General features: G+C 44.4%; 1 protein-coding gene across 8 annotated transcripts in view; it reads left to right on the top strand.

Moving 5' to 3' along the window:
* The window catches only part of LOC106592083 (dachshund homolog 2), a 318,539-nt gene that overhangs the window by 186,607 nt on the left and 113,441 nt on the right, over nt 1–18,491 (top strand). For 4 of the 8 annotated variants that reach the window (XM_082958278.1, XM_082958275.1, XM_082958274.1 and 1 more), the window contains exon 3: nt 12,759–12,890. In XM_082958278.1, coding sequence (XP_082814404.1) covers nt 12,759–12,890 — 132 coding nt within the window. Of the gene's footprint in view, nt 1–12,737; nt 12,891–18,491 lie in introns of all 8 variants that reach the window. The other 4 variants (XM_082958276.1, XM_082958273.1, XM_082958271.1 and 1 more) reach the window with 1 other exon arrangement.

Below are 18,491 nucleotides of genomic sequence, written 5' to 3'. Positions count from 1 at the left end.
ATACCCTAACCCCTCTCAGTTAAATACAGTATACCCTAACCCCGCTCAGTTAAATACAGTATACCCTAACCCTGCTCAGTTAAATACAGTATACCCTAACCCCTCTCAGTTAAATACAGTATACCCTAACCCCTCTCAGTTAAATACAGTATACCCTAACCCCTCTCAGTTAAATACAGTATACCCTAACCCCTGCTCAGTTAAATACAGTATACCCTAACCCTGCTCAGTTAAATACAGTATACCCTAACCCTGCTCAGTTAAATACAGTATACCCTAACCCCACTCAGTTAAATCCAGTAAACCCTAACCCCACTCAGTTAAATACAGTATACCCTAACCCCACTCAGTTAAATCCAGTATACCCTAACCCCACTCAGTTAAATACAGTATACCCTAACCCCGCTCAGTTAAATACAGTATACCCTAACCCCGCTCAGTTAAATACACTATACCCTAACCCCACTCAGTTAAATACAGTATACCCTAACCCCACTCAGTTAAATACAGTATACACTAACCCCACTCAGTTAAATACAGTATACCCTAACCCCTCTCAGTTAAATACAGTATACCCTAACCCTGCTCAGTTAAATACAGTATACCCTAACCCCGCTCAGTTAAATACAGTATACCCTAACCCCACTCAGTTAAATACAGTATACCCTAACCCTGCTCAGTTAAATCCAGTAAACCCTAACCCCACTCAGTTAAATACAGTATACCCTAACCCCTCTCAGTTAAATACAGTATACCCTAACCCCGCTCAGTTAAATACAGTATACCCTAACCCCGCTCAGTTAAATACAGTATACCCTAACCCTGCTCAGTTAAATACAGTATACCCTAACCCTGCTCAGTTAAATACAGTATACCCTAACCCCACTCAGTTAAATACAGTATACCCTAACCCTGCTCAGTTAAATACAGTATACCCTAACCCCGCTCAGTTAAATACAGTATACCCTAACCCTGCTCAGTTAAATACAGTATACCCTAACCCTGCTCAGTTAAATACAGTATACCCTAACCCCTCTCAGTTAAATACAGTATACCCTAACCCTGCTCAGTTAAATACAGTATACCCTAACCCTGCTCAGTTAAATACAGTATACCCTAACCCTGCTCAGTTAAATACAGTATACCCGAACCCTGCTCAGTTAAATCCAGTAAACCCTAACCCTGCTCAGTTAAATACAGTATACCCTAACCCTGCTCAGTTAAATACAGTATACCCTAACCCTGCTCAGTTAAATACAGTATACCCGAACCCTGCTCAATTAAATCCAGTATACCCTAACCCTGCTCAGTTAAATACAGTATACCCTAACCCTGCTCAGTTAAATACAGTATACCCTAACCCCGCTCAGTTAAATACAGTATACCCTAACCCCGCTCAGTTAAATACAGTATACCCTAACACCGCTCAGTTAAATACAGTATACCCTAACCCTGCTCAGTTAAATACAGTATACCCTAACCCTGCTCAGTTAAATACAGTATACCCTAACCCCGCTCAGTTAAATACAGTATACCCTAACCCTGCTCAGTTAAATACAGTATACCCTAACCCCTCTCAGTTAAATACAGTATACCCTAACCCTGCTCAGTTAAATACAGTATACCCTAACCGCTCTCAGTTAAATACAGTATACCCTAACCCCGCTCAGTTAAATACAGTATACCCTAACCCCACTCAGTTAAATACAGTATACCCTAACCCCTCTCAGTTAAATACAGTATACCCTAACCCCTCTCAGTTAAATACAGTATACCCTAACCCTGCTCAGTTAAATACAGTATACCCTAACCCTGCTCAGTTAAATACAGTATACCCTAACCCCTCTCTGTTAAATACAGTATACCATAACCCTGCTCAGTTAAATACAGTATACCCTAACCCCGCTCAGTTAAATACAGTATACCCTAACCCCACTCAGTTAAATACAGTATACCCTAACCCCGCTCAGTTAAATACAGTATACCCTAACCCTGCTCAGTTAAATACAGTATACCCTAACCCCGCTCAGTTAAATACAGTATACCCTAACCCTGCTCAGTTAAATACAGTATACCCTAACCCCGCTCAGTTAAATACAGTATACCCTAACCCTGCTCAGTTAAATAGAGTATACCCTAACCCTGCTCAGTTAAATACAGTATACCCTAACCCCTCTCAGTTAAATACAGTATACCCTAACCCCTCTCAGTTAAATACAGTATACCCTAACCCCACTCAGTTAAATACAGTATACCCTAACCCCTCTCAGTTAAATACAGTATACCCTAACCCTGCTCAGTTAAATACAGTATACCCTAACCCTGCTCAGTTAAATACAGTATACCCTAACCCTGCTCAGTTAAATACAGTATACCCTAACCCTACTCAGTTAAATACAGTATACCCTAACCCTGCTCAGTTAAATACAGTATACCCTAACCCTGCTCAGTTAAATACAGTATACCCTAACCCTGCTCAGTTAAATACAGTATACCCTAACCCTGCTCAGTTAAATACAGTATACCCGAACCCTGCTCAGTTAAATCCAGTAAACCCTAACCATGCTCAGTTAAATACAGTATACCCTAACCGCCTCCGCCCTCCCGCCAGTTAAATACAGTATACCCTAACCCTGCTCAGTTAAATACAGTATACCCTCCCGCCAGACCCCCTCCCGCTCAGTTAAATACAGTATACCCTAACCCCGCTCAGTTAAATACAGTATACCCTAACCCCGCTCAGTTAAATACAGTATACCCTAACCCCGCTCAGTTAAATACAGTATACCCTAACCCTGCTCAGTTAAATACAGTATACCCTAACCCTGCTCAGTTAAATACAGTATACCCTAACCCTGCTCAGTTAAATACAGTATACCCTAACCCTGCTCAGTTAAATACAGTATACCCTAACCCTGCTCAGTTAAATACAGTATACCCTAACCACTGCTCAGTTAAATACAGTATACCCTAACCCTGCTCAGTTAAATACAGTATACCCTAACCCTGCTCAGTTAAATACAGTATACCCTAACCCCGCTCAGTTAAATACAGTATACCCTAACCCCTCTCAGTTAAATACAGTATACCCTAACCCCGCTCAGTTAAATACAGTATACCCTAACCCCTCTCAGTTAAATACAGTATACCCTAACCCCGCTCAGTTAAATACAGTATACCCTAACCCTGCTCAGTTAAATACAGTATACCCTAACCCCGCTCAGTTAAATACAGTATACCCTAACCCTGCTCAGTTAAATACAGTATACCCTAACCCCGCTCAGTTAAATACAGTATACCCTAACCCTGCTCAGTTAAATACAGTATACCCTAACCCTGCTCAGTTAAATACAGTATACCCTAACCCCGCTCAGTTAAATACAGTATACCCTAACCCCGCTCAGTTAAATACAGTATACCCTAACCCCGCTCAGTTAAATACAGTATACCCTAACCCCGCTCAGTTAAATACAGTATACCCTAACCCCGCTCAGTTAAATACAGTATACCCTAACCCTGCTCAGTTAAATACAGTATACCCTAACCCCTGCTCAGTTAAATACAGTATACCCTAACCCTGCTCAGTTAAATACAGTATACCCTAACCCCGCTCAGTTAAATACAGTATACCCTAACCCCGCTCAGTTAAATACAGTATACCCTAACCCCGCTCAGTTAAATACAGTATACCCTAACCCCGCTCAGTTAAATACAGTATACCCTAACCCTGCTCAGTTAAATACAGTATACCCTAACCCCGCTCAGTTAAATACAGTATACCCTAACCCTGCTCAGTTAAATACAGTATACCCGAACCCTGCTCAGTTAAATACAGTATACCCTAACCCTGCTCAGTTAAATACAGTATACCCTAACCCTGCTCAGTTAAATACAGTATACCCTAACCCTGCTCAGTTAAGTACAGTATACCCTAACCCTCGCTCAGTTAAATACAGTATACCCTAACCCCTCTCAGTTAAATACAGTATACCCTAACCCCGCTCAGTTAAATACAGTATACCCTAACCCCGCTCAGTTAAATACAGTATACCCTAACCCCGCTCAGTTAATTACAGTATACCCTAACCCCGCTCAGTTAAATACAGTATACCCTAACACCGCTCAGTTAAATACAGTATACCCTAACCCTGCTCAGTTAAATACAGTATACCCTAACCCCACTCACTTAAATACAGTATACCCTAACCCCGCTCAGTTAAATACAGTATACCCTAACCCTGCTCAGTTAAATACAGTATACCCTAACCCTGCTCAGTTAAATACAGTATACCCTAACCCCTCTCAGTTAAATACAGTATACCCTAACCCTGCTCAGTTAAATACAGTATACCCTAACCCCGCTCAGTTAAATACAGTATTCCCTAACCCCGCTCAGTTAAATACAGTATACCCTAACCCTGCTCAGTTAAATACAGTATACCCTAACCCTGCTCAGTTAAATACAGTATACCCTAACCCTGCTCAGTTAAATACAGTATACCCTAACACTGCTCAGTTAAATACAGTATACCCTAACCCTGCTCAGTTAAATACAGTATACCCTAACCCTGCTCAGTTAAATACAGTATACCCTAACCCCTCTCAGTTAAATACAGTATACCCTAACCCCGCTCAGTTAAATACAGTATACCCTAACCCCGCTCAGTTAAATACAGTATACCCTAACCCCGCTCAGTTAAATACAGTATACCCTAACCCCGCTCAGTTAATTACAGTATACCCTAACCCCGCTCAGTTAAATACAGTATACCCTAACACCGCTCAGTTAAATACAGTATACCCTAACCCTGCTCAGTTAAATACAGTATACCCTAACCCCACTCACTTAAATACAGTATACCCTAACCCCGCTCAGTTAAATACAGTATACCCTAACCCTACTCAGTTAAATACAGTATACCCTAACCCTGCTCAGTTAAATACAGTATACCCTAACCCCTCTCAGTTAAATACAGTATACCCTAACCCTGCTCAGTTAAATACAGTATACCCTAACCCCGCTCAGTTAAATACAGTATTCCCTAACCCCGCTCAGTTAAATACAGTATACCCTAACCCTGCTCAGTTAAATACAGTATACCCTAACCCTGCTCAGTTAAATACAGTATACCCTAACCCTGCTCAGTTAAATACAGTATACCCTAACACTGCTCAGTTAAATACAGTATACCCTAACCCTGCTCAGTTAAATACAGTATACCCTAACCCTGCTCAGTTAAATACAGTATACCCTAACCCCTCTCAGTTAAATACAGTATACCCTAACCCCGCTCAGTTAAATACAGTATACCCTAACCCCTCTCAGTTAAATACAGTATACCCTAACCCCGCTCAGTTAAATACAGTATACCCTAACCCCTCTCAGTTAAATACAGTATACCCTAACCCCTCTCAGTTAAATACAGTATAGCCTAACCCCGCTCAGTTAAATACAGTATACCCTAACCCTGCTCAGTTAAATACAGTATACCCTAACCCTGCTCAGTTAAATACAGTATACCCTAACCCCGCTCAGTTAAATACAGTATACCCTAACCCCGCTCAGTTAAATACAGTATACCCTAACCCCACTCAGTTAAATACAGTATACCCTAACCCCACTCAGTTAAATACAGTATACCCTAACCCTGATCAGTTAAATACAGTATACCCTAACCCTGTTCAGTTAAATACAGTATACCCTAACCCCTCTCAGTTAAATACAGTATACCCTAACCCCACTCAGTTAAATACAGTATACCCTAACCCCTCTCAGTTAAATACAGTATACCCTAACCCTGCTCAGTTAAATACAGTATACCCTAACCCCGCTCAGTTAAATACAGTATACCCTAACCCCGCTCAGTTAAATACAGTATACCCTAACCCCGCTCAGTTAAATACAGTATACCCTAACCCTGCTCAGTTAAATACAGTATACCCTAACCCCGCTCAGTTAAATACAGTATACCCTAACCCTGCTCAGTTAAATACAGTATACCCTAACCCCGCTCAGTTAAATACAGTATACCCTAACCCTGCTCAGTTAAATACAGTATACCCTAACCCTGCTCAGTTAAATACAGTATACCCTAACCCCTCTCAGTTAAATACAGCATACCCTAACCCCACTCAGTTAAATACAGTATACCCTAACCCCACTCAGTTAAATACAGTATACCCTAACCCCTCTCAGTTAAATACAGTATACCCTAACCCTGCTCAGTTAAATACAGTATACCCTAACCCTGCTCAGTTAAATACAGTATACCCTAACCCCGCTCAGTTAAATACAGTATACCCTAACCCTGCTCAGTTAAATACAGTATACCCTAACCCCACTCACTTAAATACAGTATACCCTAACCCCACTCAGTTAAATACAGTATACCCTAACCCCGCTCAGTTAAATACAGTATACCCTAACCCTGCTCAGTTAAATACAGTATACCCTAACCCTGCTCAGTTAAATACAGTATACCCTAACCCTGCTCAGTTAAATACAGTATACCCTAACCCCGCTCAGTTAAATACAGTATACCCTAACCCTGCTCAGTTAAATACAGTATACCCTAACCCCGCTCAGTTAAATACAGTATACCCTAACCCCGCTCAGTTAAATACAGTATACCCTAACCCCGCTCAGTTAAATACAGTATACCCTAACCCCTCTCAGTTAAATACAGTATACCCTAACCCCGCTCAGTTAAATACAGTATACCCTAACCCCGCTCAGTTAAATACAGTATACCCTAACCCCTCTCAGTTAAATACAGTATACCCTAACCCCGCTCAGTTAAATACAGTATACCCTAACCCTGCTCAGTTAAATACAGTATACCCTAACCCTGCTCAGTTAAATACAGTATACCCTAACCCCTCTCAGTTAAATACAGTATACCCTAACCCCACTCAGTTAAATACAGTATACCCTAACCCCTCTCAGTTAAATACAGTATACCCTAACCCCTCTCAGTTAAATACAGTATACCCTAACCCCTCTCAGTTAAATACAGTATACCCTAACCCCGCTCAGTTAAATACAGTATACCCTAACCCCTCTCAGTTAAATACAGTATACCCTAACCCCTCTCAGTTAAATACAGTATACCCTAACCCCTCTCAGTTAAATACAGTATACCCTAACCCCTCTCAGTTAAATACAGTATACCCTAACCCCTCTCAGTTAAATACAGTATACCCTAACCCCACTCAGTTAAATACAGTATACCCTAACCCCACTCAGTTAAATACAGTATACCCTAACCCCGCTCAGTTAAATACAGTATACCCTAACCCCGCTCAGTTAAATACAGTATACCCTAACCCCGCTCAGTTAAATACAGTATACCCTAACCCTGCTCAGTTAAATACAGTATACCCTAACCCCACTCAGTTAAATACAGTATACCCTAACCCTCTCTTTTTCTTTCTCACTTGCCTGTTCCTGGCATGTTATTCTCCTCGTTGAAAAGGACAAACGTAAAATGCAAAAATGCATCCGGCTGAGATTTGAGAATCACTCAAGTGTCCATTTTGGCTGAAAAACATGTTCTGCCCCCCTCCCCTTCCTTCCCTCTCCTTTCTTTGAATTCACATGTACAATTGCAAAGCCAGTCTAGTGGAATTGTTTGTGTGAGAGAGAGCTTTGAGTGAGCTCTTCCATCTCAATGTAGTTCTACTCCCCTGTACTGTATGCCTGTAATGGATCTGAAGTGAGCGAGATAGAGCTCATGACACGTACTGCTACATATCCACAACGCTGCTTCATGCACTGACTCTATCCATGTGACTTGTCCATCCAGTACTTTAGATAGAATAAACAGTACCCGGCCCTCCGTGCTACAGGCTCCATGATGATAACCTTGCATTATAATGACAGGAGGAGATAGCCACAAGGGTCTGTGTCAAGGTAAAATGCCTGCATACATTCATTCGCTGTCTTCTTCCAGTGACCACAGATTAATGTCTCTGCTGCACAATTAACACCCAAACTGACGACCAAATTCTAGCGTCTTTATTAAAATCAATAGAATGTACTTTTTTCCTATGTCTCCAGGTAACCCTTTTTAATTAAACAGACACCATTTTGGACCAGGCCTGACAACAGCCAATAAGACTGAGTGTACAGAAGGAATTCAGGCTGTATCTAGCCTGTGTCTGACCCCACAGAGACCACAAAGAGCCTCTGTAACCTGCCCAGGGTAACAGGCTGGGACTACGCCCCAGATCATCCCAGCCAGGTTAACGATTAGACGCAAGAATGGCCCCTCGAAGTCTGATGTGAAGAGAAAGGGAGGATGGATGGCTCCAGTCCGATGTGCCTGACTGCCCTACGCTCATCTGGCGGGGCTGACACTGAGAGCCAGGGGTCCTCTATATCTCAGGAGCTCTATTAAAGACAAACAAGAAGATATCTGTTTGTCCACCCCTGGAAAATGCCGCTCCCCTTTCATCCGCAGGCTCCCATTTCCGTGGGTCGTGACTTTACTCAAACATCAATTACTGTTATGTTTCCTGTTTGATCTCACAGGCTCGTCTTTAAAGTCAAATCGGGAGGGGGAAATGTGTAACGACAATGCAATGATTGTGTGCGTTGTTTCTCTGTCTTGCTGTTTTATGTTCTCAATGTGGTCTGTTAGGCAGTGGATGTTGATTGCCTCTCTCTCATGTCAATCAGAGCTGCTATAATCTTGCCTGTGGTCAGTGTTTGGGGTAATGCGTTACAAAAGTAGTGTTATGTAATCAGATTACTTTTATGAGCAACGGAGTAAAGTAACGCTTTATATAATCAGATTACTTTTATAAGTAACGGAGTAAAGTAACGCTTCATATAATCTGATTACTTTTATAAGTAACGGATTGGGTAATATTGTTATAGTTACTTTGTCAACTAACACGTGCGTAACATTCAGAATCATACCGGGCGCTTGTTTTCATGATCTGATCTCGACTTGTTCCAGTTCTCGAGCGAACGGAGAAAGGCTGTTTGGAGACAGCTGCTGTCCATAGAAATGTATAGAGGGCACATTACTTTTTCATGAAAGTAACACAAAGTAATATAACACGTTACTTTTGTTAAACGTAACAAGTCTAGGTCCAAAAGGCATCTTAACAGCTTCTACCTCCAAGCCATAAGACAGCTGAACAGCTAATCATGGCTACCCGGACTATTTACATTGTCCCCCCCTTTTTTTTGTTGCTGCTGCTACTCTGTTATTATCTATGCATAGTCACTTAATAACTCTCTACATGTAGATATTACCTCAATTACCTTGACTAACCTGTACCCCCGCACATTGACTCTGTACCGGTACCCCCTGTATATAGCCTCATTAGTGTTATTTTTATTTTATTTAGTAAATATTTTTCTTAACTATTATTTTCTTTAAAACTGCTTTGTTGCATTCGGTGTTGGAATATGTAATATATTACTATTTCATGTAACTAATCCCAACACTGTAGTACATCATGAGAAACTCTGAAACACTTTTTCACCTCTGAAACACTGTCATCTCTGAAACACTTTTTCATCTGTGAAACACTGTCATCTCAGAAACACTGTCACCTCTGAAACACTGTCACCTCTGAAACACTGTCATCTCTGAAACACTGTCACCTCTGAAACACTGTCACCTCTGAAACACTGTCACCTCTGAAACACTGTCATCTCTGAAACACTGTCACCGCTGAAACACTGTCATCTCTGAAACACTGTCATCTCTGTAACACTGTCACCTCTGAAACACTGTCATCTCTGAAACACTGTCATCTCTGAAACACTGTCACCGCTGAAACACTGTCACCTCTGAAACACTGTCACCTCTGAAACACTGTCATCTCTGAAACACGGTCACCTCTGAAACACTGTCACCTCTGAAACACTGTCACCTCTGAAACACTGTCATCTCTGAAACACTGTCACCTCTGAAACACTGTCACCTCTGAAACACTGTCATCTCTGAAACACTGTCACCTCTGAAACACTGTCATCTCTGAAACACTGTCACCTCTGAAACACTGTCATCTCTGAAACACTGTCATCTCTGAAACACTGTCATCTCTGAAACACTGTCACCTCTGAAACACTGTCATCTCTGAAACACTGTCACCTCTGAAACACTGTCACCTCTGAAACACGGTCACCTCTGAAACACTGTCACCTCTGAAACACTGTCACCTCTGAAACACTGTCACCTCTGAAACACTGTCATCTCTGAAACACTGTCATCTCTGAAACACTGTCACCTCTGAAACACTGTCACCTCTGAAACACGGTCACCTCTGAAACACTGTCATCTCTGAAACACTGTCATCTCTGAAACACTGTCACCTCTGAAACACTGTCACCTCTGAAACACTTTTTCATCTGTGAAACACTGTCACCTCTAAAACACTATCACCTCTGAAACACTGTCACCTCTGAAACACTGTCATCTCTGAAACACTGTCATCTCTGAAACACTGTCACCTCTGAAACACTGTCACCTCTGAAACACTGTCACCTCTGAAACACTGTCATCTCTGAAACACTGTCACCTTCTCAGAAAGAGTTTGGCCTTGCACTGACTGACCATAAACAGGCTATGTATCCACCATAGGACTCCTCACAGGCCAGAGAAGAACACTCTCTCTTACTCTCCTTTTAAGAGATGAAGAAAGTTTCAGTGTTCCAATATGTAAATTAGCCTGTCCTCATTGAAAGTTAGCTGACAGTGAGCAAAAACAATGATGAGAGATCACAGAGACACAGACAAGAGATTTTAGTTAATTTACAGTGAGGACCAATAAGATAAGATATGTGTTATTTTCATTACATCTGCTTTCTGACATAACAAGTGGAGTGTTGTAGCCTAGCTACCATAGTTTGGCTTGCAAATTAATCCTGTTCATGTACTTAATCCAGGGGCGCAACTTTGGTTTTAGAAGTGTGGGGGGACATTTTTTTTATCCAGTTGGATAAACACTCGAAACACTCAATGATAAAACTGGGGGGGGACAAAATGTAATTTCAGAATGTGGGGGGGGGGGGGGACATGTCACCCCCGTCCCCAGTGAAAGTTACGCCCCTGAAATAATGTATATGAATATTACTGCTAAGTTTACATACGTACATTTAAGAAGGGATTTTAAATGAACGTAGCATAAAATTAGAATTTGCAGTTTCGTATAAATCAACTTAATGTATGCTAACCAGTAATCCTCAGTGACCATAGTAGGCTAGAAGCATTACAAGATCATATGATCAGATATGGGAACGTTTCCTAGCTCTACCAAACCTTCTGGATCTGTCCTCTCTATACAGTAATTTGCGATAAGAGGAATTTCAAGCATGCATTCTCAAATCCCACCAAAAATAAGGCTGGCTGTACGGATGTTTATGCCAAGCTTTTAGGGCATTAGCAGGGTTGACGTGGTGCTCCCTCCATGCTACTGCAGCTGTTTCTCCCCCCCCCCCCCCCGGCCACACGTCCACAGCTAATTCAGAGGTTTGAGTTTCCCCTTCAAGCTGCTGCAGCTGTGCCTCTGACAATTCTGTGGGATTAGGCAACAAAATGAACTCATAATAAAATGAATCAATCATCATGACATTTTGTTTAAATGTAGCTATTGAAAACATTTTGCCTGTTTCCTCAGGCAGGCTTAGAAGAGAGGGGCCGGGATGCATAAAAATAGGAGGCTTTTTTTTTTTATATAAATGTAAGAACGGAGATTCATTTGTCTTAACCCCCCTCCCCTTCCCTCTCCTCTCCCACTTTATCTGTGCCTGTCTATATTTTTTTCAACTTAGAATAATTTGCTGGTTTATTTGGCTTGCTGTGTGTAGTGGAATTGATAAACATTGGCCGATGAGAGCAATACAGTTCATTTTCCTCCTTTGGTGGTTTTACCGTCAAGGAGTAAGAGGGTAACGATCAGACTCTCTTCCCTCCACAGGCAAAGTAACTTAAGTGTTCATGTTCACAGCAACAAAATTAAATGATAAATTAATGAACATCTTTTTTTCTCTCTTTTTTTCTTGACACACCATACCGTTCGAGGCGATTCCGTTAATGAATTAGATCAAGGTGACACATAGTGTGTGAACCTGGGGAGAAAAGGAAAAAGATGTCTATTTTTTTGTCCTGATTTGTAAAGAAATTTAGATCACGGCAAAGCAAGGAGGCAAGGCATCGTCATTTAATTAATTACTTAATGTGTCCTTCCGTCGTCTAATTGAATTAATTATGGGCCTAATTGGGCAGAGTGATGATGGCTTCCGGGGCTGTGGAGCCCTTGATGAGCTGAAGGTAGCTGGGTTTCTTAGAGAGACTAGGAAAGAGGGCTCTCCAGGGACAGACAGGGAGGGACCCTCCCTACCACCACCACCAGTGGCCCATCTCCCCTCAGCTCAGCTTGGGTGGGTGGGGTCAGGGGAGGCCTGGGGCCAGCGAGAGCCTCACTCTGGCTCCTCTATAGAAATATCTCTGAAGACAAAGTACACATGCTAGGACTGAAAGGAACTGAAATGAAAAAAGCATGACGCATCATCCAAGTTGTGTTCTACTCCAAATAGTTTTAGATGTCTTTATTACAGGGCTATGAACATCTGTCCAGCTCAGTAGCTGCAGCTTCTCAGCTTATTTCTTTGTAGGGCATATAGATATCTAAGCTTTATCAAAATGCAAATAAGCTTGTGTTTTGTCTTTAGATGTGTGTATTTTTCCTTGCTGTGTATGCTTGTGATTTGTGTACAGTATTTATGTGTTGTCCTGCAGGGCTGACGGCTGCAGCGATGGCCGAGGCTATGAAGCTGCAGAAGATGAAGCTGATGGCCATGAACACCCTGCACGGAGCCGGCAGCCAGAACGGTACCGAGTCAGAGAACGACGAGCTCAACTCCAACACAGGTTAGACACACAGCAACATCCATACTTGACTGTTTATCACAGCTAACTACTGAGGCACAATGAACAGGAAAGTATAACAGTATACATACAAAATATGTGTCTGTTCAAATCTACAGCCAGTATTTAACAGCCCACGCATGTGTCTAGCCGTAACTATGAGAGTTGGCTAGAAACTGCAGAAAGTTTTGTCTCCTTGTAAATTTCCGATGGCCATGTCTCTCTGTCCATGTCTCTCTGTCCATGTCTCTCTGTCCATGTCTCTCTGTCCATGTCTCTCTGTCCATGTCTCTCTGTCCATGGTTGCTCAGCTCCACTACGGGTAATTGATTCTGGCCCACGCATTGCTTTCTCTTTAGCCTTATTTTTTTTAGGCTTAGGACGTCCTTAATGTCTGCAAGCTGACCGTGCATTTAGATGGAGGTGATGGCAGTGTGTGTGACTAACAGTGTGTGTGGCAGTGGGCTGGTTAACACAGACACAGAGAGCCTTCTTTATAGCACCCAGAGCCACACAGACACAGAGAGCCTTCTTTATACCACCCAGAGCCACGCAGACACAGAGAGCCTTCTATATACCACCCAGAGCCACGCAGACACAGAGAGCCTTCTTTATACCACCCAGAGCCACGCAGACACAGAGAGCCTTCTTTATACCACCCAGAGCCACGCAGACACAGAGAGCCTTCTTTATACCACCCAGAGCCACGCAGACACAGAGAGCCTTCTTTATACCACCCAGAGCCACGCAGACACAGAGAGCCTTCTTTATACCACCCAGAGCCACGCAGACACAGAGAGCCTTCTTTATACCACCCAGAGCCACGGCAGACACAGAGAGTCTTCTTTATACCACCCAGAGCCACACAGACACAGAGAGCCTTCTTTATACCACCCAGAGCCACGCAGACACAGAGAGCCTTCTTTATACCACCCAGAGCCACGCAGACACAGAGAGCCTTCTTTATACCACCCAGAGCCACACAGACACAGAGAGCCTTCTATATACCACCCAGAGCCACGCAGACACAGAGAGCCTTCTTTATACCACCCAGAGCCACGCAGACACAGAGAGCCTTCTTTATACCACCCAGAGCCACGCAGACACAGAGAGCCTTCTTTATACCACCCAGAGCCACGCAGACACAGAGAGCCTTCTTTATACCACCCAGAGCCACGCAGACACAGAGAGCCTTCTTTATACCACCCAGAGCCACACAGACACAGAGAGCCTTCTTTATACCACCCAGAGCCACGCAGACACAGAGAGCCTTCTTTATACCACCCAGAGCCACGCAGACACAGAGAGCCTTCTTTATACCACCCAGAGCCACGCAGACACAGAGGGCCTTCTTTATACCACCCAGAGCCACGGCAGACACAGAGAGCCTTCTTTATACCACCCAGAGCCACGGCAGACACAGAGAGCCTTCTTTATACCACCCAGAGCCACGGCAGACACAGAGAGCCTTCTTTATACCACCCAGAGCCACGCAGACACAGAGAGCCTTCTTTATACCACCCAGAGCCACGCAGACACAGAGAGCCTTCTTTATACCACCCAGAGCCACGGCAGACACAGAGAGCCTTCTTTATACCACCCAGAGCCACGCAGACACAGAGAGCCTTCTTTATACCACCCAGAGCCACACAGACACAGAGAGCCTTCTTTATACCACCCAGAGCCACGGCAGACACAGAGAGCCTTCTTTATACCACCCAGAGCCACGCAGACACAGAGAGCCTTCTTTATACCACCCAGAGCCACACAGACACAGAGAGCCTTCTTTATACCACCCAGAGCCACGCAGACACAGAGAGCCTTCTTTATACCACCCAGAGCCACGCAGACACAGAGAACCTTCTTTATACCACCCAGAGCCACACAGACACAGAGAGCCTTCTTTATACCACCCAGAGCCACACAGACACAGAGAGCCTTCTTTATACCACCCAGAGCCACGCAGACACAGAGAGCCTTCTTTATACCACCCAGAGCCACGCAGACACAGAGAGCCTTCTTTATACCACCCAGAGCCACGCAGACACAGAGAGCCTTCTTTATACCACCCAGAGCCACGGCAGACACAGAGAGCCTTCTTTATACCACCCAGAGCCACGCAGACACAGAGAGCCTTCTTTATACCACCCAGAGCCACACAGACACAGAGAGCCTTCTATATACCACCCAGAGCCACGCAGACACAGAGAGCCTTCTTTATACCACCCAGAGCCACGCAGACACAGAGAGACTTCTATATACCACCCAGAGCCACACAGACACAGAGAGCCTTCTTTATACCACCCAGAGCCACGCAGACACAGAGAGCCTTCTTTATACCACCCAGAGCCACGCAGACACAGAGAGCCTTCTTTATACCACCCAGAGCCACGCAGACACAGAGAGCCTTCTTTATACCACCCAGAGCCACACAGACACAGAGAGCCTTCTTTATACCACCCAGAGCCACGCAGACACAGAGAGCCTTCTTTATACCACCCAGAGCCACACAGACACAGAGAGCCTTCTTTATACCACCCAGAGCCACGCAGACACAGAGAGCCTTCTTTATACCACCCAGAGCCACGCAGACACAGAGAGCCTTCTTTATACCACCCAGAGCCACGGCAGACACAGAGAGACATCTATATACCACCCAGAGCCACGCAGACACAGAGAGCCTTCTTTATACCACCCAGAGCCACGCAGACACAGAGAGCCTTCTTTATACCACCCAGAGCCACGGCAGACACAGAGAGCCTTCTTTATACCACCCAGAGCCACGCAGACACAGAGGGCCTTCTTTATACCACCCAGAGCCACGGCAGACACAGAGAGCCTTCTTTATACCACCCAGAGCCACGGCAGACACAGAGAGCCTTCTTTATACCACCCAGAGCCACACAGACACAGAGAGCCTTCTTTATACCACCCAGAGCCACGGCAGACACAGAGAGCCTTCTTTATACCACCCAGAGCCACGCAGACACAGAGAGCCTTCTTTATACCACCCAGAGCCACGCAGACACAGAGAGCCTTCTTTATACCACCCAGAGCCACCCAGACACAGAGAGCCTTCTTTATACCACCCAGAGCCACGGCAGACACAGAGAGCCTTCTTTATACCACCAAGAGCCACGGCAGACACAGAGAGCCTTCTTTATACCACCCAGAGCCACACAGACACAGAGAGCCTTCTTTATACCACCCAGAGCCACGCAGACACAGAGAGCCTTCTTTATACCACCCAGAGCGACACAGACATAGAGAGCCTTCTTTATACCACCCAGAGCGACACAGACATAGAGAGCCTTCTTTATACCACCCAGAGCCACGCAGACACAGAGAGACTTCTATATACCACCCAGAGCCACACAGACACAGAGAGCCTTCTTTATACCACCCAGAGCCACGCAGACACAGAGAGCCTTCTTTATACCACCCAGAGCCACGCAGACACAGAGAGCCTTCTTTATACCACCCAGAGCCACGGCAGACACAGAGAGCCTTCTTTATACCACCCAGAGCCACGGCAGATGCAGACGCCCCCGATAGAAACGTGAGCCTGAATATGTAGAGGGACAAGTAAAATACCCACAAACACACACACACACATGCAGACAGGACAAACTTATTTATATTTCATACTGTTTACATATAAACACATGGGGACTGCGGGGCAAGACAACAGAAAACGTAGAAAAGGTATTTACCGGACTAATTTATTTGTCTTCTGGTGTGATGCTGTTTGCATGGTAAAGAGTGGCTGACCTTGGCGACAGTAGGCAGGCAAAAAGTGTCTTTGATACATCCAACCCCAATAGCGGAGCTGCGTAAAGATGGCGTCCCCCATGCACTAAACACAAATTCCTGAGCTGGGTTTGAATACCCATACTAACATGTACTGTATACGACATACTTAATGAGAATATACTAAACTCAGCAACAAAAAAGAAACGTCCCTTTTTCAGGACCCTGTCTTTCAAAGATAATTCGTAAAAATCCAAATAACTTCACAGATTTTCATTGTAAAGGGTTTAAATACTGTTTCCCATGCTTGTTCAATGAACCATAAACAATTAATGAACATGCACCTGTGGAACGGTCGTTAAGACACTAACAGCTTACAGACGGTAGGCAATTAAGGTCACAGTTATGAAAACTTAGGACACTAAAGAGGCCTTTCTACTGGATCTGAAAAACACCAAAATAAAGATGCCCAGGGTCCCTGCTCATCTGCGTGAACGTGCCTTTGGCATGCTGCAAGGAGGCATGAGGACTGCAGATGTGGCCAGGGCAATAAATTGCAATGTCCGTACTGTGAGACGCCTAAGACAACGCTACAGGGAGAGAGGACGGACAGCAGATCAACCTGGCAGTGGCAGACCACGTGTAACAACACCTGCACAGGATCGGTACATCCATCACACCTGCGGGACAGGTACAGGATGGCAACAACAACGGCCCGAGTTACACCAGGAACGCACAATCCCTCCATCAGTGCTCAGACTGTCCGCAATAGGCTGAGAGAGGCTGGACTGAGGGCTTGTTGGCTTGTTGTAAGGCAGGTCCTCACCAGACATCACCGGCAACAACATCGCCTATGGGCACAAACCCACCGTTGCTGGATCAGACAGGACTAGCAAAAAGTGCTCTTCACTGACGAGTCGCAGGGGTGATGGTCGGATTCGCATTTATCGTCGAAGGAATGAGCGTTACACCGAGGCCTGTACTCTGGAGCAGGATCGATTTGGAGGTGGAGGGTCCGCAATGGTCTGGGGTGGTGTGTCACAGCATCATTGGACTGAGCTTGTTGTCATTGCAGGCAATCGCAACGCTGTGCGTTACAGGGAAGACATCCTCCTCCCTCATGTGGTACCCTTCCTGCAGGCTCATCCTGACATGACTCTCCAGCATGACAATGCCACACTGCTCGTTCTATGCGTGATTTCCTGCAAGACAGGAATGTCAGCGTTCTGCCATGGCCAGCGAAGAGCCCGGATCTCAATCCCATTGAGCACGTCTGTTGGATCGGAGGGTGAGGGCTAGGGCCATTCCCCCCAGAAATGTCTGGGAACTTGCAGGTGCCTTGGTGGAAGAGTGGTGTAACATCTCACAGCAAGAACTGGCAAATCTGTTGCAGTCCATGAGGAGGAGATGCACTGCAGTACTTAATGCAGCTGGTGGCCACACCAGATACTGACTGTTACTTTTGATTTTGACCTCCCCTTTTTTCAGGGACACATTATTCCATTTCTGTTAGTCACATGTCTGTGGAACTTGTTCAGTTTATGTTTCAGTTGTTGAATCTTATTATGTTCATACAAATACTTACACATGTTAATTTTGCTGAAAATAAACGCAGTTGACAGTGAGAGGACGTTTATTTTTTTGCTGAGTTTACATACTATATACTATTGGTTCATTGTAGTATACTGTAAACTAACGGTATCCTTTCAGTTGAGCGTACTAGCGCTTCGTCTGTCTACCGGAGTTTGATGCTGTTGCTATGCAACCTCTTGCTAGCTTGTTAGCATAACAAATGACTAGCTAGACATTTTACGATTTTGGGTGTGTTCGTAAGTGCAATCTGGGCATTCGTAA

Source organism: Salmo salar, chromosome 11, assembly GCF_965601325.2.
Source record: "Salmo salar chromosome 11, fSalSal1, whole genome shotgun sequence".
Taxonomy (NCBI): domain Eukaryota; kingdom Metazoa; phylum Chordata; class Actinopteri; order Salmoniformes; family Salmonidae; genus Salmo; species Salmo salar.
This window is presented reverse-complemented; position numbering and strand designations above follow the sequence as displayed.